Source organism: Hetaerina americana, unplaced genomic scaffold (assembly GCF_022747635.1).
Source record: "Hetaerina americana unplaced genomic scaffold, ioHetAmer1.1.p SCAF_7, whole genome shotgun sequence".
NCBI lineage: Eukaryota > Metazoa > Arthropoda > Insecta > Odonata > Calopterygidae > Hetaerina > Hetaerina americana.
In genome coordinates, this window is record NW_027287316.1 from 75,128,770 (window position 1) to 75,153,328 (window position 24,559).

Here is a 24,559-nt window from a genome sequence, read left to right on the forward strand (position 1 = left end):
CTCATTTATTTTCACACTTTGACAAAATATTTTACCATAATCTTTTTACAAAATTAACTTGTAGTTTCATTTTACCTCACATTTCAGCAGATTTCAGTGCAAATGTCACAATCTTGCAGCTACAGAATTGATCTTATTGTCACATGTATTGAAGTAATTAAAAAAAATGGCTTTGAAAGTATACAGTTCTATTAGATTAAGTAGTTATTGGGAATGGGTATACTATTATTGAAAGAAAAGAAAATTCCATGGACTGCTTGACTTGAAAATTTCAAATTTTTCTCTTTCATACTAGACAGAAGATACATTTACAAGATATATTGACTGTAATTTATTTTCCATTTTATAAGAATAATAGAAGAAATGTCTGATATAAATTACAGATTCAGGTGTAATGCGGAGGTGGAACTGTTCCATAATAACAGAGACCATGATTATTACGATTTTCCACTAAATAAAGATTTATTCACGGCTATTTTCGATGTACCACATCATTTTCAAGTGTAAATGAAATTTGAAAATGATATAGTGCATCAAAACTAGTCGTGAATAAATCTTTATTAAGTGGAAAATTATCGTAGTCTTGGTCTCCATTTTATAAAATGTCTAATGTTCATTTTATAATTTTTAGTAACTGTATGCTTATTTTTTAAATGACAGACTTTTTATTTATTCCCTTTAATAATGCTTTGGTTCAACGGTTTTATTTTGTGAACTGTGATTCACTTCAACTGAAGTTTGAAAAATGTTTCAAAAAAGTTAAATTGGAATAGTTTAGTATCCATGTAATCCACTTTAACAGATATTGAGAAGTCCTGCAAATGGAATCTGCAGGATTTTTCTGCAAAATGCAGTGGATTTCATGCAAAAATCCACACATTCATCTCACAATAACTTTTATTTAATAGGTACATGTCTGTTTAAATTTAAGCTTCTCTAGTTTAATAATAAATATATAAGTTTTTTTATAAAATATGAGCATGAGTTAACATGCATCATACCTGTGCTAACACCATCGGTTGACCTTCCAAACAGAATCTCCTTATACCCTTGCCTGAATGATGGACTCCTGAGGGCATATATAATGGGATTGCAGGCAGAGTTGAGATAACCGCACCAATACGACTAGAATGATAGTTATCATGTTAGTTATTATTCATGTAACATTAAAAGATGACAATTCCAATCTCATTTATCAAATTAGTTGATACATTACATGTTTTTCAGTGAATGTTTAAACTTACAATTGGATTCAGAATTAGAGGAACCCATTCATGATTTTTACTGAGGGCAATCATGCAGGAATATACTGTATATGGGGTCCAACACAGGAAAAAACATACAATAACGATGACTAATGTCACCGTTATCCTCCTCTGCTGTAGAACTGTGTTTCTGAAATCCATATTTGATGTTTGCCGCATCCTAAGAAAAGACCATTGAACATTATAAGGAATGATAACAAGTGAGTGCAATAATAATTTAAAAAAATAGGCTTTCAACAAAGAAGAAAGCATATGAATGATGAAAGGAAGGAAGGAATGAAGGAAGCATTGCATATGAATGATGACATGAATGAATAGCACAGCAAAATTATATCTTGACAGCAATTACTTCCCTTTACACATAGCCAACCAGAAGTATATAGAAATCTTATTTTAGTCCGCAGATAAAAGTTTAATTTGTGCTACCAATCCTTATGAACTAATACTACCTCACCATTTTCAAAATTGCTACACCCAAAATCTATTACTTTGAGGCTATTGACAGAGATTAATAAAATTAAATGGAAGGTCTCTTACCTGTTTAAATGCTGTCCAACTGCTCTGAATATTCTCACATTGCAGAATATCATCACCATGATTGGAGTAACTAAGTTGATTAACGTATTACAGTATGAATGGGATCTCTCAAGGGGTGTACAAGGCATGACAGGCCCACACTGTGTGGCTCCCTTTTTGTATGCTGATAGGTAGTGAAAAGAAAATTTTATTAATGTTTTGAAAAATTCAAATGGGCACATTGTTTCCTTTGTTACCCTAAGGAGAATAATTATATCTTAAAGGAAACCAAAGCATGTCTTAATGGAATTGAAATATTTGTGGACTGAGGTTTCAGGGTTTACTGGATGGTTATACAAATAAATGGTTAAAAGTATAAAGGTAAACATTAAATATGAAGCTAAGCATTAACTATTTAGCAGTCCAAAAACTAGCATAGCATCATTATTTACAAAATTAATAGTAGAAAATTAATACATATTAGTTCTCATTGATAAAAAACTGGATAAATAAAATAATCCATTGGTGACTCCTTATTTAGTAAATAAATATATGTTGGGTAATTTACCGGTTAAGGTAGGCATTCCTGCCCCTTACTCGTTTGCCTAAAATTCTCCCCTCTATTACAGTCTTCAACATCCCACAGCCGCTCAATATACTTTTCATCCATTTTTTTCCTGCCTTTTAATGATTTCTCCCAACAAACTTCCTCTCTTTGCCCACCATACCAAGTACTTCCTCATTTGTTTTCTTCTCTGTCCATTTCACCTTCTCCATCCTTCACCTCACCCACATTTCAAAAGCCTCCAGTCTACGTCTATCCTCCTGCTTCAATGACCACGTTTCCGCACCGTACATAGCTACGCTCCATATCAAAGTTTTTACGAGTCTTTTCTTGACATCCTTACTCAATGTCCCCGTCATCAACTCCCTCCTCCTTGTGAAAGCCTCTTTGCCTAGCGTAATTCTTCTCCTTACGTCCCTACTACTTTGACCGTGTTGGTCCAAAACACTACCGAGATACTTAAACTGTTCTACCTGCTCTAGTTTTTGCCCTCCTATTTTAATGCTTAGTTTAGCCTTTTTCTTTCTGGAAAATCGCATAACCTTTGTTTTATTAATATTGATTCTCATCCCATACCTGTCGCACTGAATTTCCAATTCACTCAGCAATGCTTGCAGCCCCTTGGCTGACTGACAAACTAAAGCTTGGTCATCAGCAAACCTAACTGATTTTACGAATTCCCCGCCCACTTTCATTCCTACCTCCAGTTCTTCCCATGCCTCTTTGATCATTTCCTCTGCATACAGGTTGAACAGCAACGGTGATAATGGGCAACCCTGCCTTACACCTCTTCCTAACACTGCCCATCCGGACTCCCCGTTTCCCACCCGCACCTGAGCAGTCTGAGACATGTACAGGTTGCGGATTAGCCTCCTTTCCCTCCAATCTATTCCTATTTTCTGCAATATACTCATTAATTTTTCCCAATTCACTCTATCAAACGATTTTTCGAAATCTACGAAACAGGCAATTACATCCTGATTGTATTCTATATTTCTCTCGATTAGTGATCTCATTACTGCAATGGCATCGCGCATACCTTTCCCCTTCCTAAACTCAAGCTGATCATCCCCTAAGTAATCATTTGCCCTACTATCCATTCTTTTGTTGATGATCCTGAGAACCACTTCAGCTGCTTTGGAAATCAGATTTATTATTCTGTAGTCCTCAGATGATGTAGCCTTTACCTTTTTCGGAATAGAAACTACAGGTAACACTAATCTCAAAAAGTCTTCCGGCCGGATTCCTTTCTCATTGATGCTACGAATCATTACATATAGTCTCTTCTTACCACATTTCCTTAAACCTTTTAGTAGCTCCGCAGGAATGTTTTCTACCCACACGGTCTTATTTGATTTCATCTCTCTTAATGCCCGTTCTATCTCATCGTCGAGTATGCCTGGACCTAAGCTATCTTTATCTACATCATGTTCTCTTTCTATGTCTAAGGTTATGACAAAATCAAAATTTGCACTTTTCCATAGATTTAAAAAAGGGCAAATTTGGTTTTTTTCTTAATGACATGTGCAGGTTGCGGATGAAAAATGCGGTTAATGACAAATTTCCACTGCATCTCGCCTGAATCTGTTGAATATATGTCTAAGCTTGTTGGCCTAAGTACTCTACCATAGAGTTCTTCTATATATTCCTTCCATCTCTTTTGGATCTTTTCTGTTTCAACTATTATCTTAACCAACTTATTTCTTACTCTTAACAAATATTTTCCCTTCTTGCTTCTTGATAATGTTTTAACCTTACCGTATAGCGCACCAATTTCACCCTTCCTCTGCAAACATTCCATATCCTCACACTGCGTCTTCCACCGTGATTATTTTGTATAATTTGTTACCCGTCTCAATTAATTATTAAACTATTTGTACTTCATTTTGCCTAATTCTGTATTTATATTCTTCCATTTTCGCCGCTCATCCATCTTGGTAATCATCTCATCCGTGATCCATGGTTTCCTAGTCCTTTTAGCGTTAACGGTTCCAATAGTGTCTTTTGCGGCTTTAGACAACCCTTTTTTGATCATTTCCCATTCTTCTTCGATAGTAATAAGCCCTTTACCGTCCTCCATGATTTTCTCTACCGCCTGTTTGTATTCCTTTCTTTTCAACCCATTTAATGCTTCTACATTCCATTTTCTAACTCGCCGCCCCTGCCTTATCTTTTTGAAACGTACGCTATATTTCATAACAACTAAATTGTGGTCAGAGTCCGTATCCGCTCCTGGGAAGCTGCGCGAATTAATCACACTGTTCCTAAACCTGTGTCTCACCAGGATATAATCTAGCTGATATCTTTCTGAGTCACCTAGCATTTTCCATGTATACCTGCGTCTTTTGTGATGTCTAAACCAAGTGTTGGTGATGACTAAGCCCTGTCTCCTGCAAAACTCAACTGCTTTCTCCCCGCGGTCATTCCTCGTGCCTAAACCGTAGTCCCCCACCTCATCACCATCTCTTCCTTCGCCTACCGTCGCATTCCAATCCCCCATCACTATCAAATGTTTCCTTGCGGGAACACACGCGATTATTTCCTCTAACTGATCGTATATCCTATCGACCTCTTCTTCCTTATGGTTGCTCGGTGGTATGTATACCTGAATAATGATCAAGTTCATCGGTTCTGCTTACCACTTTTATATGAATGTTTTTATTTGAATAATGAAATCATTATCGTTTCAACAAAGTGGGAAAAGGAATTTAACACAGCAGAAAATATTCAATAAAAAACTGCATGTAAGCTCCATTAGCACATATGGCGAAAAGCTGAATCAGTATTTCACTTAAAATGTGCCGTGCAAATTGATTTATTGCATTTTAATTCGGTGGGAAATGAAAATCAGTTAGACTTACCAACTTTTGTCCAACCATAAAATGGTGCCAAATTGTAAATAGTGGACCACAACCAGGCAGCAGAAATCATTAAACTAATCACCCCAGTAGTCATGGCTTGGCTGAAGGGTCGAGTAATGGATACATATTTGTGTATGCTGCAAACAAATAAAGAAATTTAACAATACCTCGATGCCAAATGAAGAAAAAATGTACTATTTTAGGGGAATCTTTATCACATAGTGAATAAAGAAATTTTACTTTACAAAACTTTCAGGAAATATTAATAACATAACAAATATGATTAGTTAAACACACGTGGGTTGTTCAATAAATCCTTAGAAAATTTAAGAGATGGTGCTCGTAGTACTGGAGTAAGGTTTGTTAATTAATAAGCCTCATCGTTCCGCTACATTTCTTTTGAAAATTTAGTTATATCCATCATTGGTTTCATTTTCATAATCGATTGAAGGAATAAACGTTTTAAACATAACAGTTTCAGGCTTAGCTTCGTGGAATCCCTTCATGATGATGGTAACAAAAGAAATTTTGACCTTCCACATGAAGATCCTTTATGTGGAAGTGCAAAGTTTCTTTTTCTACTCAGAACAACAAACTTTTGTTTGCTTAGAAAAATGGTAAAAATGAGCTTCATGCGGTAATTAAATACTTCCATTGAAAGTGCTTAACACCTAAAGAGATCACAGTCGATTTGGATGAAGATGATGACATATATGTTCCTGCGTTTGCGACTGTTTACAGTTGGGTATATAAGTTTAAACAAGGCCGTACACACTTTTGAGTGATGGAGTAATCAAAGTTCGCGAAATAGTTGAGGCCACAGGCATATAAAAGGGTATAGAGCCTTCAACATTGCACCAAAAATTGGGTTTGAAAATAACCTCGTCAAGATGGGTGCCTCGTTTGTTCGCAGTGGAGAATAAACGTAACCGTGTGGTGGATTAGGTTGCTGGTTTGGTGCTTTCTTTATCGCAATCCTGACGGTATTCTTCATCGATACATAACTGTGTACGAGACACGGATATGCTTCTACACGTCAGAGAAAAAGAAAGTCGAAACAGTGGCTTTTTTAAGGGGATCCGGCTCCAAAGAAGGCGAAGATTGTGACATCGGCCGACATGATGATGGCCACGGTTTTATTGGCATGCACACGGACACATCTGCATCGATATCCTTTAAAAAGGATAAACGATAACCAGAGAGTATTATGCATCATTATTTTACTGTTTGAGCAACCAGATGGATCGGGATGGTGCGGTTGCTTACGTACTGGCTTCCCACTGAGAGGACCCAGGTTTGAACCCTAAACATCTTTTTCAGTGGTATTCCGATCCCTACTTGAGGTGCTTTGTGTTGTGCACTCTGAGTGAGCACGCCGTCCGTCGGAACGTCGATTCGTAGAATGTAGGGATGGTTGTCGGAGGAAGTATTTGCTAAGCAATTCTAAGTAAGTTGATAAAATGAGTAAAAGATAAAAGTCTTTATATATCAACCAAAACTTACTTTTGCTGGGTAGTTGAACCTTGAACGTATTGAAAAAAATATATTATGCACAAGTCATGTCTTATTTCTGTTTCGCCTGGTGAATTAAAATAGTATTTACGAATTATCTTAAGAACGGAAAGGTCACAAGACTACACTGAACTGGGAAATCCTGTCCCACATAGACCGACCGACCCCTTTTGCACTTTTCCGATTAAGGATGTAAATATTCCACCATTAAGAGGAAAGAAAATATCCTCATATGTATGCAACCATGTCGACTCACACATAAAGTGGGTGATAGACGGCCAGGATCTTTCCCAGGGGCATTTTTTTTATTTCCTCATAGCAGTGCTAGCAGTTATTATGGGAGGGGACCGACGCCATTCTACGCCAGTGCTAGCAGTTATTATGGGAGGGGACCGGGGTCATTAACGCCATTTGAAATAGATATGGGTGAATTGAGAGAAATAATATTTTCGCGGAATGAGGAGGGAATGGGGGGGGAAGGGTAGAGAGATATAAATAATAATAATAATTGATTCTTTTTGATAAATGGTAAAACCATATTAAATGTTGTCAATATATTATCTATTACCTATTATATAAACATGAGTTCTTAAATGTGATGAAGGTTGTCGCAAAAGAATTCATCAAATGAGTGAAGTGGGTGAGCAAGTAACACTATTATTTAAATTCGGGATACCGTCAGATTTCAACTGAGTAGGTAGACAGTTAAACAATCGAATGTTCACGTTATGAAATGTGTTGTAAGTTGAGGACAGTCTACAATAAGTAGTATTTAGACTAGCTCTACCCCTTATGGTGTAGTTATGGATGTCAGATCTTAATTGGTAAGTTTCATTCTAGATTGATTTTCACATGAATCGGAGCCTTGAAGATATATAAACTAAATACAGTCATGATTCCATACCTGACAAAAATGGCTTGCAGGAATCACGTAGTGGTATAATAGTAAGAGAACGGATGGCTGTCTTTCGTAGCTATTCGCTCTCTTAATAATATCTTCGGTTCTGATCGAATGTGTAGCGTATAATCAGGATCTGATTTTCTCAGCAAATCCTTCGCCATGAAGTCGGCTTTCTCACTACCGTCAATTCCGGAATGTTAATATGCCTCGAAGGGAAGATACTAGGATTCATTTATGGAAGATGAGAAGAGCAGAATGAATTTCCTGCACGATGGGACGGAACGAGGAATAAACTGAAATTGTGTTAAATGCTCTCATCGACTCGGAGCAAAGTGCACTCTGATCGATTTTGAATATTAATTCTGATGTTTACGAACGTAGGAGATAATGAACAAGTCATTATTTGCTCAAAATCAATGTCGCCTTTGATTCGGAAACGGTCGAATTAGCAATAGTTTTAAAGCTAATACAGGATTTCATGTTACAACAGAAAACGTGATCGAGAAATAAAGGGATTGCAAGCATTGCTGAGCGCATTGAAAGTTCAGTGCGATAGATATGGGACGAGAATAAATATCAATAAAACAAAGATTAGGCGTTCTTCGAGAAACAGAGAATCTAAGTTAAATATCAACATAGGCGGGCAAAGACTAGTGTACATAGTTTACGTATCTCGGAAGTGTTTTGGGTCAAAAAGTAGTGGAAAAATAAGGAAAAGAATTGCCTTAGGCAAAGAAGCTTCTACTAAGGGGATATGAGTAAATAAGTTAAGGAAAGGCTCGTTAAAACATTGATATGGAGCGTAGTTTTGTATGGCGCGGAAACATGATCGTAGGAGCAACATGGTGGGCGTAAATTGGAGGGAAGTGGTATATTATAGGTATGGAGAAGGATGGAGAAGGTAAAGTGGACAGCAAGGAAAACAAACGAAGAAGCGCGTGACATAATGGCGAAGCGAGGAGAGGCGATTGCTGGGAGGAGTCAAAAGGAGACAGGAAGGTGGATACAAAGCATATTGATCGGCAATGGGATGTAATGAAGGTAAGATTGTTAGACAAGAGAGGAAGGGGTAAGAATAGAATAGGGATGCTGAACGGAACGGATGTAAGGTTGTGTTTCTTCAGGAGAGGCAAGTAAATGGTACCTCAGTGTCCATCCGAAACCTACCTTAAGCGGTAGATTACCAGTAGAAGTACTAATTAAAGCAGTGATTGATAGACAGATGAGATGGGTAACGGAGAGTGGAGAGTTGCGGCAAACCAATCCTCAACATTCTTTGAAGGTAACCTCGTGGATGTGTGACGAATGGAAATTAGGTATTTAATGTTTAATTCACGTATTCTTAAACTTCTCTTGCGCAGTGCACGTTAAAGCGAGTGCAGATGACAAGGTTGGGAAATGAGCAGTGTTGACATGTTCGACCTTGACATTGTTACTGTCAAGATTAATTCGAGGAAAAAACGAGTTCCGATCTATCAACGTTGGGGGTCTACTTTCCCCTCATTTTACCCGGGTGGTCTAATCCACAGATGTAGAGTAGTTTACATCAAATAATTAATTTTTTTCATGGCGAGATTTATTATTTCCTTCGTTCTAGAAGTGCTCATCCGCAGCCAACAGCGCGGTGCCACATTTTCTACCATTGATTTTAGGGGTGGGGACTATGAGTCGCATGTACATGAATTAGGAGAATTTTCCCTTTTTACTTTCCAGTTCTGCATGATCAGTTTTGGAATGGTGGAGGTCTTTTGTAAAAATGATCGTGGTTCATTTTTATTCCCTTCTTTTTTATATAACAAAGAACTAATATATTGGGTGAAATTTTCTCTTGGCTTGGTCAGCCAAGGCAAACGTTTTGGAAGGTAAACGTTTTGGAAGGCAAAAGTTTTCCACCAACATATATTTAAACAGGCACGTTTTTGGAGTTTTTATACAGAATGTTTTATTCCCTTTTTCCTTTCTCTCCCTTATATTCCCTTACCCCTAACCCATCACAATTGGTGTTTGGACTCCCTGCCACACACCTTTTTGGTGGGTCGCGGGTAATTGATGTAGATACATAAAATCAACTGAAGTGTGTCCTATACCAATTGCTGTGCTTCTTAAAATCTACCATCACTATATTATAAATGCTCAAAGGTGAAAAACCGCGAGAAATATGGTTTGAATGAGTATTAAACATTGACAACAACAAATGCGCTGAAAATCATCCAAATCCTAGGTGGATGGAAGCTCACATATCCGGGAATTGAATCTACTTATTTGCGAGCGCGGACGTTTCTACATTGCTGCCGAAGACAGTAATATTGATTGCTTCCTCAAATAACCCCAACATTTATTATCTTATCATTAAAATAATTTTACAAATCTATATGATCTTCAATGATTTCCATTTCATGATTAAATAAACACTCTCCCTATAGATACACAGATATCTGTCGCGGATTCTATCAAATCTTCAAATTCCTAATTCCTGCCAAATATTTGTATCAAAAAAATTATTATTGTCGCTTATTGCGAAAAACGTCTACTTTAACCAAATTAGTCATTATCCTCAAAGAAGAAACTTAAAAAAAATATTATTCTACTGAAATATGCATGCACTGGTTGATAAAAATATTAATTTTTTTATGACACCATTTATCAAAGGTTCCTCATCGTATGCGGTAAATAATGGGACGTTTGCACGTTCCGTAGCGGAATCACCCCAAAGACGATATATTGGCTCTCATAGAGCCGAAATTTTTTTCGAAGGCTGAGGTCAAGAAGAAAACCATCAGCTTGCATTTCTTTTTTTTCACGGGGGGAAACAAAGCAAGTTGCTGGAGCTCTTCGGGGAGGGAAAAACAGATCTATAAAACTCGATCCGATCTTAAGTCAATAGCCCATCCCCCCCCCCTTCACCCTACCACACACCCAAGGTCAATTTCCGATGAGGCTTTTGTTGACGAAGGACCCCGCCGGGGCGCACCACTTATATGAGGTGTCGGGAAGGGGGTGGGGGGAACGAGGGAAGGGGGGGGGGGTGACACTCGGCGCTGTCGCCATTCACGAAATGGGTCTCTTTCTCTCTCTCTCCCTCTGTCGTTTTTTTTCTTGTTTTCCCTTTGCCCTCTCTCACCCATCCCACACACCCATGGGCGGCGACCACGCCTCTGCCGCGGGCCGAAAAGGCAAAGGATGGCCCGACAAAGGCGGTTGGATAGTATGCCTTCCGCCGATCATCTTTCGCCCATCGGATACGTGGCGCCCGACCGCGGCAAATGTATCAGATACATATGTGCCGTACATATTGGAGGAGATGAGTTTGCCGACCTTAAGTGTGATGAATATGGAGGTGAAAGCCATCGAAGAACGGAAAGGAAAGTAACCTTTTGATAAGGGTGGCATAGAAAAAAAAGAAAATTTAATCTATCGTCCCCTTCGTATGTCGATACTGCACCCGAACGGGTGTACCCCGGACTTTGGAAAGAAGTTATGGGTAGAACTCAATTAAGGACAGTGATGTACTTCCTTTGAGTCAAAAAGTGGAAAACAGAAACGGACGACAAAAGTATAAAAAAACCAAGTGTACTCAATTAATTCAAATGTTATCTAATAAATGCTAATGAAACTCTCTCTTCCTTTGAAACAATTCAACTATCTACTAATTTGTTTCGGCTGCCATTTTCGGTTATTCGGCGCGAGATAAATAGCAATCTGTAACCAGATCAAATAACTAATCTTCAGGTGTACCTACTCTGTTGATTCTTACCATACGAGTGTATGTGAGAGAGAAATTTAAGTGTAATATTTGTGGAAACAATGCATTCATTCATTCGTACTTTTTCTATTGGTAAGGTACATCTGGGGAAGAATTTCAAAATACCCGATACTTCAATTTCCTACGTACGGATCTGAACGACAGAATACGATACAGTCAACGTGGTATGTACACATTACTGATTAATATACTAGACGAATAATTGGTTACTTATGGAGTGCATTTTAACTTCATGCTATAATCATTCATATACCGTTCGTATATATATATATATATATATATATATATATATATATATATATATATATATATATATATATATATATAAGCTGATAGCTGATATCTCTCTCTCTCTCTCTCTATAATATATATATATATATATATATATATGAGAGAGAGAGCAGGTGTCTCATTTTATTTATCTTAGAAGTGTTCTGGAACGAAATGGACAACGGAGAATTGCGTTAGGCAAAGAATCTTCTACGAGGAGGGAATTGGATTCCGGGAGGGAGGGAATGCGATTTTCTAGAAAGAAAAAGGCTAAGCTAAATATTAAAATAAGAGGCCAAAAACTAGAGCAGGTGGAACAGTTTACGTATCTCGGAAGTGTTCTGGACCAACACGGTCAAAGTAGTAGGGACGTAAGGGGAAGAATTGCGCTAGGCAAAGATGCTTCCACAAGGAGGAGGGAGTTGATGACAGGGATTTTGAGTGAGGATGTTCAGAAAATGCTCGTCAAAACTTTGATATGGAGCGTGGCTATGTACGGCGCGGAAACGTGGTCATTGAAGCAGGAGGATAGACGTAGACTGGAGGTTTTTGAAATGTGGGTATGGAGAAATATGTAAAACAGGAAGTGGAAAGAGAGGAAAACAAATGAGGAAGTGCTGGGTATGGTGGGCGAGGAGAGGTGTTTGTTGGGAGGAAAAATGGACGCAAAGGGTACCGTTTGGAAATGGAATGTTGAAGACTGTGATAGAAGGGAGAATGTTAGGCAAACGATGAAAGGGCAGGAATAGGATAGGTATGTTGGATGGAATGAAAAGAGGAAGAAAATATTCGGAATTGAGGAAGGGGTTATTGTAATGTTGGATGTCAGGATTTTTTTGGTAGAAGAGACAAGGGAATTGATGCTCTATCATTTGACAACTTGTGTTCATGTAAAAAGCAACCTTAACTGGTAGATTACCGGCATTAATAATATACACATACATACGCACACACAAATATATATGTTAATGTGTATGTGTGTGTTTATTTCAAACCCTCTCGCACGTTTCTCGATGATGGCGAAATGAAGAAGAAAGTATGGGGAAGTTATGATGGTAACAATTGCCGATTTTTTTCGGCATTAGGAAAAATGTGAAAGGTATTGCGGTTTTCATTTTGGATTCGAGCAACACGGAGAAAAACATTCAACACAAAATTTCTTCTGAAATCAAAATATAACCAGGTGATATTCTCAAGTATTTGGGATTGGTGGAAAATGCAGTTAAGGTGAAATGTTCAGGGAATAATCGGAAGGGTGGAGAGAGAAACCCGGCGCCAGCATTAGCCTACCCTAACAACGAAAGACACCAAGGGGCAATGGAACGTCCCATCTATCCGACGGATGTCGTGCCCCACTTGGAACGCTCTCCATATGGCATCCTAATGGGGATCGGGATACCTCATAATGACTACCATCGCTTGGTTTCGAACGCAGACCCACTGGATGGGAAGGCATTACAATAGTCAACCCAATCTCAACCACTACTTAAGAAAATGGGGAATTCAGTCAATCACATCAAACTGACGCCAATTTACTTCGCTCGTTAAATTAGACCACAGGATGCAATTAAGTGAAACGCGAAAATATTGAAACACGTACATACGTATAAAAGTATACGAACTACACAATACGTAGTTTCTTAGAGCCTTGAAAGGTCGTGGTTGCTTTCAGGGTCAGTTCTGGTTTCCCTTCGCTCTCCGTATCGCGTGTTCCATTTCCCTTGAAGAGCCTTTTGATCTTTGGCCTCTTCGCAAATACATTTATCTTCGACCTTTCCTCAATCGCTTCTTTCTCCCGACCCTCCCCCATTCCCCTGGCCGTGCCTGTCGACGCCTCGCTGAATTCCCTCCCACGCCGAGTTTCGACTCTCGATCGAAGACTCAAGACGGCCGAATCTCTCATCTCCCACCCGTCATCTCTTTGATCGACGGAAAAGAAAGTAAAAAGGGGGACGACCTTCGATGTGCGCCTCCCTCTTCTCCCATCGAGCACCCCGCCCCCCAACCTTCCTCCCCTATCCGACCGCCAAACATCCCTTGTCGAACGGAAAAAGACTCGATTCCCCCCGTGTATCCACTCAGACACGTTGATGCTTACCTTAACACTACATCTAGACAATACTCCATAAATAACCCCAAGGGCGGGTGACGGTGGATGTCAGGACACACTCACATACAAATTTATATATATATATATATATAAACACTGATATACATTTTTTAACATAGAAACACGGCCTCCTGCCTGGCCGTTGCGGCCGTCACCATCAGAAAGAATCTTCTGCCTATATATTTGTGCGCCGCCGAAGAGCGTATTATTTCGAATATATATATATATATATATATATATATATATATATATATATATATATATATATATATATATATATATATATATATACAGGGTCGCACCCAAAAGTGGTAGGACTGATTTTTTTACAAGAATTTTATTGACGATATACTTACATCGACTTAATAATCTTCAAAGAATGCTCCTTGAGCTGCCACACACTTAGTATAACGTTGCTCCCATTCCCCGTACGCCCGCTGGAAATTTTCTTTGGGGATGCCGTTGATGACCCTCGTCGAAGCCTCTTGAATGGCCTTTATCGAGTCAAAACGTCGTCCCTTGAGCTGTATTTTCATCAGGGGGAAGAAGAAGAAGTCCGGTGGTGCCAGATCGGGAGAATAGGGCGGGTGCGGCAACGTGGCAACGCCGTATTTGGCCAGGAGCTGTCGGACGACGAGCGCGCCATGGCAGAATTTTCGGCACCATCTTGGCGCACACCTTGCGCATGGCCAAATCCTGTGAAATAATTCGTTGGACGTTGGATGTAGACAGACCCAACTGGTCTGCAATTTCTTCACCGGTTAAGCGTCGGCCTGTGTTCAGCAGGGTCCTCTCTCTATCCACATTCGTGTCGGTTCTTGCCGTCGACGGCCGTCCGGAGCGATGGTCGTCTTCAACGAGCTCCCTACCCTCTTTAAACAACTTGTCCAACTCAAATACTGTGGAACGGCTTAAGGCAGTGTCCCCATAAGCCTGCTTGATCATATCGAGGGTCTCAGTTGCCGTCTTCCCGAGTTTAGCACGTAACTTCACGGGATAACGTTGCTCTAAATTCAGATTCATTTTGTTTTTCGACGCGGACCAAAAACTTGCTTCACTAAAAACGGTGTCCTCACTCAACGACAGCCCGCAGGCGACTGAGGTTGGTGTTGGTCTGTTGCTAAGAGCCCCCTCCACCTTACCTTGCCAGGCAGACCCCCCTCCACCACTCCGTTCACGCCAGAGAAAATCAGTCCTACCACTTTAGGGTGCTACCCTGTATATATATATATATATATATATATATATATATATATATATATATATATATATATAGATGATTTCGTCGAAGTAACACGGAAGTGTTTAACAAAAAACTTGGACAGCAACAAACAATATAAGAACACAAAAAACAAAAAAGAACCCATGATTCTTCCGTCGAAATTATTAAAAAAACGTGTGAGTGTTCTTTTTATGTGTTCTTATATTGATTTTTGCTGTCCAAGTTACATATATATATATATATATATATATATATATATATATATATATATATATATATATATATATTTTTTTTTTAAGGTTATCTACCGGTTAAGGTAGGTTTTTCGATGGACACAACTACCAAACAAATATTTTGTGACTACTAACAAAACACAACCCTAAATTCTACTCTAAACCAGGTCCCTCTTCATCTCTGAGTACTTTCTTCCTCCCTTCATCCCGTCCAACATCCCTATCCTGTTCCTTCCCTTTCCTCTTTTGCCCAACACTCTACCCTCCATCACAGTCTTCAACATCCCACTGCCGGTCAACACCCCCTTCATCCACTTTTCCTGCCTCCATAGGATTGCTCCCAACAAACCCCTCTCTTCGCCCACCATACCAAGTACTTCCTCATTTGTTTTCTTCTCTGTCCATTTCACCTTCTCCATTCTTCTCCACACCCACATTTCAAAAGCCTCCAGTCTACGTCTATCCTCCTGCTTCAATGACCACGTTTCCGCGCCGTACATAGCTACGCTCCATATCAAAGTTTTTACGAGTCTTTTCTTAACATCCTTACTCAAAGTCCCCGTCATCAACTCCCTCCTCCTCGTGAAAGCCTCTTTGCCTAGCGCAATTCTTCTCCTTACGTCCCTACTACTTTGACCGTGTTGGTCCAAAACACTACCGAGATACGTAAACTGTTCTACCTGCTCTAGTTTTTGCCCTCCTATTTTAATGTTAAGCTTGCCCTTTTTCTTTCTAGAAAATCGCATAACCTTTGTTTTATTAATGTTGATTCTCATCCCATACCTGTCGCACTGAATTTCCAATTAACTCAGCAATGCTTGCAGCCCCTTGGCTGACTGACAAACTAAAGCTTGGTCATCAGCAAACCTAACTGATTTTACGAATTCCCCGCCCACTTTCATTCCTACCTCTAGTTCTTCCCATGCCTCTTTGATCATTTCCTCTGCATACAGGTTGAACAGCAACGGTGATAATGGGCAACCCTGCCTTACACCTCTTCCTAACACTGCCCATCCTGACTCCCCGTTTCCCACCCGCACCTGAGCAGTCTGAGACATGTACAGGTTGCGGATTAGCCTCCTTTCCCTCCAATCTATTCCTATTTTCTGCAATATACTCATTAGTTTTTCCCAATTCATTCTATCAAACGCTTTTTCGAAATCTACGAAACAGACAAATACCTCCTGGTTGTGTTCTATATTCCTCTCGATTAATAACCTCATTACTGCAATGGCATCACGCGTACCTCTCCCCTTCTTAAACCCAAACTGATCATCCCCTAAGTAATCATTTGCCCTAATCTCTATCCGTTTGTTTATGATCCTGAGAACAACTTTAGCTGCGTGGGATATCAAACTAATTGTCCTATAGTCCTCACATGACGTGGCCTTTACCTTTTTCGGAATCGGAACTAAAACTGCTCTCACAAAGTCTTCCGGCCAGATTCCCTCCTCATAAATGCTACGGATCAGCCCATATAGCCTCTTCCTCCCACATTTTCCTAAGCATTTTAAAAGTTCCACGGGAATGTTATCTACCCCCACGGCCTTATTTAGTTTCATCTCCCTTAATGCCCTTTTTATCTCATTGTCTAGTATGCCTGGACCTAAGCTGTCTTCCTCTACGTCATTTTCTTTTTCAATGTCTAACTGTGTTGGTCTGAGTTCTTTACTATACAGTTCTTCTATATACTCCTTCCATCTCTCTTGGATCTTTCCTGCGTCAACTATTACCTTACCCGCCTTATCTCTAACTATTAGCATAGCTCTTCCTTTCTTACTTCCCGATAACGATTTAACTTTGCTGTACAGCGCACCGATTTCGCCCTTCCTCTGGAGACTTTCCATATCCTCGCACTGCGTCTTCCACCATGCGTCTTTTGCCTTATTTGTTGCCCGCCTCAATTTATTGTTCAATTCTTTGTACTTCATTTTGCCTAATTATGTATTTATATTCTTCCATTTTCGCCGCTCATCCATCTTTGTAATCATCTCATCCGTGATCCATGGTTTCCTAGTCCTTTTAGCGTTAACGGTTCCAATAGTGTCTTTTGCGGCTTTAGACAACCCTTTTTTGATCATTTCCCATTCTTCTTCGATAGTAATAAGCCCTTTACCATCCTCCATTATTTTCTCTACCGCCTGTTTGTATTCCTTCCTTTTCAACCCATTTAATGCTTCTACATTCCATTTTCTAACTCGCCGCCCCTGCCTTATCTTTTTGAAACGTACGCTATATTTCATAACAACTAAATTGTGGTCTGAGTCCGCATCCGCTCCCGGAAAGCTGTGGGAATTTATCACACTATTCCTAAACCTGTGTCTAACCAGGATATAATCTAGCTGATATCTTCCTGTGTCACCTGGCATTTTCCATGTATACCTGCGTCTTTTGTGGTGTCTAAACCAAGTGTTGGTGATGACTAACCCCTGTCTCCTGCAGAACTCAACTGCTTTCTCCCCGCGGTCATTCCTCGTGCCTAAACCATAGTCGCCCACCTCATCACCATCTCTTCCTTCGCCTACCGTCGCATTCATATCCCCCATCACTATCAAATATTTCCCTGCTGGAACACACGCGATCATGTCCTCTAACTGATCGTGTATCTTATCGACCTCTTCTTCCTTATGGTTGCTCGGTGGCATGTATACCTGAATAATAACTAAGTTCGTCGGTTCTGCTTTTATCTCCACTAGTAGTATTCTATCCGTTACCTACTCTATGTTGACTACGCTTCTTCCTACCTCTTCATTTAATACTATGGCAACCCCTCGTTGGCTCTCGTCCCCACCGCTGTATATTATTCTATACTTATCACTCCAGTAATCCCCGCTATCTTTCCATCTCACCTCGCATAGACCTAAAATATCTATATTTCCCCTTTCCATCTCTCGCTTAACATTCTCCAATTTCCCTGTCCTCATCATTGTCCTAACATTCCACGTTCCTATTCTAACTAATTTTGTCTTCTTCTCCTGCGTCTTCTGTCCTGCTGCTGCTGGTTTTCCCTTGCAAGGGTTTCGTGGGATGACGACCGCGGAAGCCTTGCCTCCTCCGCTACCGGGCACGACACACGGCCGATTGGGCCGAGCCCCGTGGTTGCCAGGACTCAAAATATCTCTATTGTCCATCATATTTTTCTAGGGAATGATAATTGAGGTGGTTTCCCGTTGCCTTCCTCATATATATATATATATATATATATATATATATATATATATATATATATATATATATATATAACGATTGTACGGAAAAACTCATACGAGCGGCACAATAATGGGCTGACACAACATAACACAAATAGAAAAGAATAGACACATATAAAAGAACACTTACACGGTAAATTGTTCGAGCTTTCGGCCCTCTTAGGGGCCTTCTTCAAGAGAGACAGAAGTCTCTCTTGAAGAAGGCCCCTGAGAGGGCCGAAAGCTCGAACAATTTACCGTGTAAGTGTTCTTTTATATGGGTCTATTCTTTTCTATTTGTGTTATGTTGTGTCAGCCCATTATATATATATATATATATATATATATATATATATATATATATATATATATATATATATATATATATATATATATATACTATATATATATATATATACTACCTTGATCAAAAAGTTCCCGGAATAACCACCGTGTGGCGCTCCCATCGTTCCGATTTGAGTTCTGTTTTTTTTTTTGTTAAATTGGTACATCTGTTGTTGATATTCCCTTTAAATCTTAGTGTCATAACTTGACATTTGCAAAAGTTACGTAGCCAAGAGTACATCTATCTCTGTGTGTGTTGGCGATTTTTTACAATTTCAGAAATGGATTTAAATTTGCAACAACGAACTTGTATTAAATTTTGCGTAAAAAACGGATTTAGTGGCGCACGGACGTTGGAAATGTTGGAAAAGTGTTTCGGCAACGATTCTCTAAAAAAACGGTCGTTTACCAGTGGCACGAGCGGTTCAGAAGTGGTCGTGAGTCAATCGAAGATGATGAACGCAGTGGCAGACCATCGACATCGAAAGTCGGTGAAAAAATTGATAAAGTAAAAGAAATGTTGGTCAATAACCGCAAATTAACCATCAGAGAAATAGCGGAGGACTTGAACATTGCCTATGGATCCGCCCAAGACATTGTGGTTAATGATTTGGGTTTCCGTCGTGTAGCAGCAAAGTACCTCAATTTCATGCAAAAAAGAGACCGTGTTGACGTCGCAAAAGACATGATTTGCGAGGCTGAATCCGATCCCACATTCATCAAAAGGATCATTACTGGAGACGAGACGTGGATTTATGAGTACGACACGCAATCCAGACATCAGGCAAGTGAATGGCGTTCACCAAATGAGCCGAGACCAAAAAAACCACGTCGTTTTCAGTCAAAAAAGAAGGCAATGCTGACCGTTTTCATGGATTACAACGGTGTAGTGCATCATGAATTTTTGCCAGAAGGCCAGACAGTAAACAAAGAGTATTATTTGGGCGTTATGAGACGTTTGCGTGAAGCAATTCGCCGAAAGAGACCAGAAATGTGGGCAGAAAACTCGTGGATTTTGCACCATGATAACGCACCGTCGCACAGTGCTATCATTATTCGTAATTTTTTGACGAAAAATGCAACAAATACCATCCAACAGCCACCGAATTCACCTGATTTGGCTCCCTGTGACTTCTTTCTGTTCAATCGAGTTAAAAAACCATTACGGGGAACGCGTTTTAGCAGCCGAGAGGAAGTAATGGAAAAATCGCAGGAAGCACTGATGGACATACCGAAAACCGAATATAAAAAATGTTTCGAGGATTGGATCAAGCGCTGGCATAAGTGTGTTGCAGTCGATGGGGATTACTTTGAAGGGGACAATATAGATTTAGATGAATAAACTTGTATTTTTAATTTTCTGAATAAATTCCGGGAAATTTTTGATCAAGGTAGTATATATATGGGTCAGCTGAAGAAGGTCTCAGAGAAGGCCGAAACCTCAAACTTTCTGAAATATGAATGTCCTTTTACGTATTATCTATTTTATTTTTGTGTTCTATTGAGCCGTTCAGAATATTATATATATATATATATATATATACTATCTAAAGTTGCAAAACGGTTATTGTTTTGAATATATTTTTCTGCTTTGCGGTTTTATAACGTTGAAAGTATATGAAATATTAAAAAAAATGTAAGATTAATGTTAAAAGCGAAGACTTAAATGAATAAGTAATGCTTGATGAAATTTAATTACGCTTGGTGAATTTCATATTGGGTTATTTATCGCGAATTGACTTGTCTCGCACAGTGCCGTGTCGTATTGACTCGTAAACTCTCCTTCCTCGCCAAGTCGCTTCGAGACCGCTCGGTTGAGAAACACTGGGAGGCACAAGACAATTGAAAAGCAGGAACAAAATCCCTTGGGGATACCTCACTTCGACTTACATCATAAATGGGAAAGCAATCACAATTCGTTCATCGGGTAAAAAGATATATCTCGAGTTCAATTATTGTTTATTGGCGGGTAATGGCCAAGGTCGGAGTAAATAAACACAAAAGGGGTGAAATTGTTGCATTGAAATCCACATTAGCGGATGACTCCGTCAAAAGTTACTGCTGTGGCATCTCCCGCAGTTTCTTGGAATTTGACAAAAGCGGTGGTTTCAACCTGGATAGAAATTATTTTAGCATTCATAGGGAGAAAATTCCCCAGAGAACAATGCATTTAAATTTATGAGACCAATGCAATCATTTTGCACACAGCGTGAATGCAGACGTTTACCTACGTGAAAAATCCTCTTCGGCATAAGCACAATTTCCTGTTTATTTCGGGTATGTGGTTCACTGGTCTCCCTCTCCGCGGGCCAGGAATAGATCTCACTGGGTGCACGGCTGATTTTTCAGGGATGTTTCGGTCTAAACAAGTTGGTAACGCTTGGAGAACTCCTACCATGACAGTAAGAAGCCCTTCGAGTGGTTCGTTAAATTTTTTGCCGAAATGAAGAAGAATAATAGGTATTTTAAACCCACTTTTATTCGATGCAACTTATTTCAACGCATAGACGTCATTTTCATGTACCTGAATGCCTACGCGTTTAAACTAGTAGTACCGAATTAAGAGTGCGTGGAAAATACTTCGTATTTTTCTTTCATTTAAGATTAATTTTCAGGTAGTGAAGCCTGATACTAGCGTGTGTAAATTTGTTGTCCTCTTAATGGCTTCCCATCCTCAAGAGGTGGTTAATCCCAAAGGCAGTTGTCATCTCTCCACATCTCCTCCTATCCTTTTAGATTCTCCCTATTACTCATCTAAACTCTATGGCACCTAGCTAATTAAGTGCTGCCTACAGGCAATCCAAAAAGTTAATTATAGTTTAACTGTCTTCGTTTTGTTCTCGCCACAGTGAGAGTTTCCATGACTTGTTTATATTTTTCAATCACTGGGAAGTGAGAAACGAAAATGAGAAGTAGGGAAATAAAAATTGGAGGAGGTGAAAATTATACTGCATCAAATATTTGTAGTTTTTTATTATCCCAGGAATGAACATTTCAAACCTTATTTCGAATAAACCGAAACTCCTCACTCGTTCACAATTGCGACTACGATCGCAAATTATAAAACATTTCATTCGCAAAGAACAGGCGACAATGTGTGATGAGAAAAATTCGCTCATCTTTGATCTTTCCTATTCATTGATGTTTCCACACGTTACAAACAAATATTTACAAATTAATTCCATAGTAAGTTAATAATGTTCAAGGTAGAATAGAGATTCTGGTGTGATGACATGGAATCGTTCCATAATAGTCCAAATTGGAAAACTGCGAGTGTTTTTCTCTGTTTCTGTTAATAATTATCAGTTTATCATTACATTTATTGGGTTGCATACCCAGAAATTTCGCCATTGCTCAGGGAGCTCTGTTTAAGAAAACTATCGGCTCGATTCCAAGCAAACGCTTTAATTAAATTAAACGCCATTTAATTAAATACTTCAGAAAATTTTCTTTCTCCTTGACCCAATTTCTTCCATGTAGATTAACAATTGAACGGACTTTTCTCCACGATTCCAATTTTTGCTAAATAATTCCTCAACAATAAGCCCAATACCTCAAATTCATTGCGAAACCTCTAAATATCATTCAATCAAAATTAAAATGTCACCATTAATATCTTCTAAACTATTATCAGCTTTACGGAGGCTTAATAATAACAATAATGCCGCATCTATAAAATAAGCAGTACCCGACCTCGCAATGTTGATTAGATCAGAGTCCTGCGCAGAAGTTGCTGCCAAAGGTTTTGCAATAAAATGTAACGCGGCTTCACTGAATCACCTCAAGTCCGCGGGAAATTAAATCGACGTTGGCTTTATGAAAGCCATACTCTTCGCTTAAAGTCATGCGCAATTTGTATTGAATAATGAGTAAGAAGACTGAATACATTGTGTGTTTCAAGTGAATTTAAATTCGCTCAAATTTAAAAGTTGTTGGCACAGACCTTGAATTGGAAAGGTGAAAACCAGAGGAAACAAGAGAAAGAGGAACGTGCTAATAGAATATTTATGCGGACGTCAGGATGAAACTGGTCCGGAATGCAAATGAGAAATGCATGTAAGTGAGGATCCGTCGCTGGCTGATTATGTGTTCCTTAGTCACCCTCAGCCGAGCAATGGTGTGATAGCCGAGGAGAACGTGGAGAGAGTTAAAGAACGCTACATTCCACCGACAATTCATTCGCAGAAGGTTAATAACATCATTTTACTGTCTGAGATCAAACCGGAGTCGATACCCGCTTTGCACGAACGGTGCCTAAGACGTTCGGTGGAGCCCAGTCGACGCGTTGCAGGAAACAGGTAACTGTAATTTAAGAGAGATTGAGAAAAAATGCCCAGGGAGTCATTGCCTATGAACCATTTAGTTTGGCAATCAAAGTTCACCATTTTGAATTCCTTCTTTTCCTCTTTCACCCCTGCCTGATAAAACTGAAATTGAAAAAAATAACCGCACATTTTCTCTGCAAAACTACGAGGGTCATCCGGAAAGTAGTACCCGTTCGTGCCGCATGAAGTGCTGACGACGCGAGTAGCCGCTGGACGAGGTCAGATAGCTTCAGTGGCTTGTCTGCCTTCTCTGAGCCAAGTTGCGTGACGCTAGCATTGCCTGTGTTGTTTCTGTGATTGTTTACAATGTTTAAAAAAATTGAGAACGCCGCCAGTTGTGAAGTGAGGGCAGTGATTAAATTCCTCAATGCAAGAAACGTTCGCCCATGTGATATTCATCGCCAATTAAAGGAGGTGTATGGAGACAATGTATATCACCGAACGTTGGCCTATCATCATGAATCTCTCAGAATCGAAAGGACAAGACATTTCGTCACTTGAGCACATTTTTTGGCCCCTTCATCTCCATCGAATAAGGGTGAATGGTGGCTGTGAAATAAACGAAAAGAGCGTTGGCTGAATTGAGAATAAACGGAAACTTGTCTCGGAGCATAACTACAGCAGCCATCGGGAGAATGTCATACAAAAATCATTGCAATGTATAGCGCTTAAGGAGAAAACTATGACTGTTGAGATGGAATAATTATTCTCAAATTTTACGCAAGTGCAAAAAATTTAAAAATATATCGAGAAAGTTTCTTAAACAAATTATTAAAAAAAATAAAGGAATAGGAATGATGAATCTACATTAATTGAGCGAGCTCAAGACCGTTGGCACCAAACCGTTCTCAAACTAAGGATTTGATTTTATCCTTGGTAATTGTAGATTTTCCATGGAAACAAGCTATTGAACTGAACAGCGACAATCCCTTGCTTCTCCTAGAAAAACACAACCTGATATCTGACACTACAATAAGCCCATCTTCGTTTCCACATACTTCCTTCCTCCCTTCATTCCATCCAACATCCCTATCAAATTCCTTCCCCTTCCGTATTTACCTAAAGTTCTCCCCTATGCCACAGATATCAGCATCCCATTGCCCATCAAAATACATTGCATGAAATTTTCCCTGCCTCCTTATGATTTCTCCCAACAATTCCCCCTCTCCTTCCCCACCACTTCCAGCACCTCCTCATTTGCTTTCCTTTCTGTCCACTTAACCTTCTCCATCCTCCTTCAGACATATATTTCAAAAGTCTCCAATCTACGCCTATCCTCCTGCTTCAACGAACAATTTTTCTGCACCTTACAAAACATTTTCTCCTCATTGCCTACTTTGAACAATGCCCCTCCTACTTTGAACATTTTGGTTCAAATACTTCCAAAATATATAAACTGCTCTACCTGCTCAAGTTTAAGAACTCATATTTTGATATTTAACTTATCCTTTCTCATTCTAAAAAACCTCATTACCATCGCCAT

General features: G+C 39.3%; 1 protein-coding gene across 1 annotated transcript in view; it reads right to left on the bottom strand.

Annotated features, from left to right (window-relative positions):
- LOC139696449 (beta-2 adrenergic receptor-like) overlaps positions 1 to 24,559 on the bottom strand; it is a 182,013-nt gene that overhangs the window by 13,252 nt on the left and 144,202 nt on the right. The window contains exons 5-8 of the mRNA XM_071595221.1: positions 5,208 to 5,344; positions 1,803 to 1,965; positions 1,245 to 1,425; positions 1,002 to 1,125 (exon numbers count right to left, since the gene is read on the bottom strand). Coding sequence (XP_071451322.1) covers positions 1,002 to 1,125; positions 1,245 to 1,425; positions 1,803 to 1,965; positions 5,208 to 5,344 — 605 coding nt within the window. The remainder of the gene's footprint in view (positions 1 to 1,001; positions 1,126 to 1,244; positions 1,426 to 1,802; positions 1,966 to 5,207; positions 5,345 to 24,559) is intronic.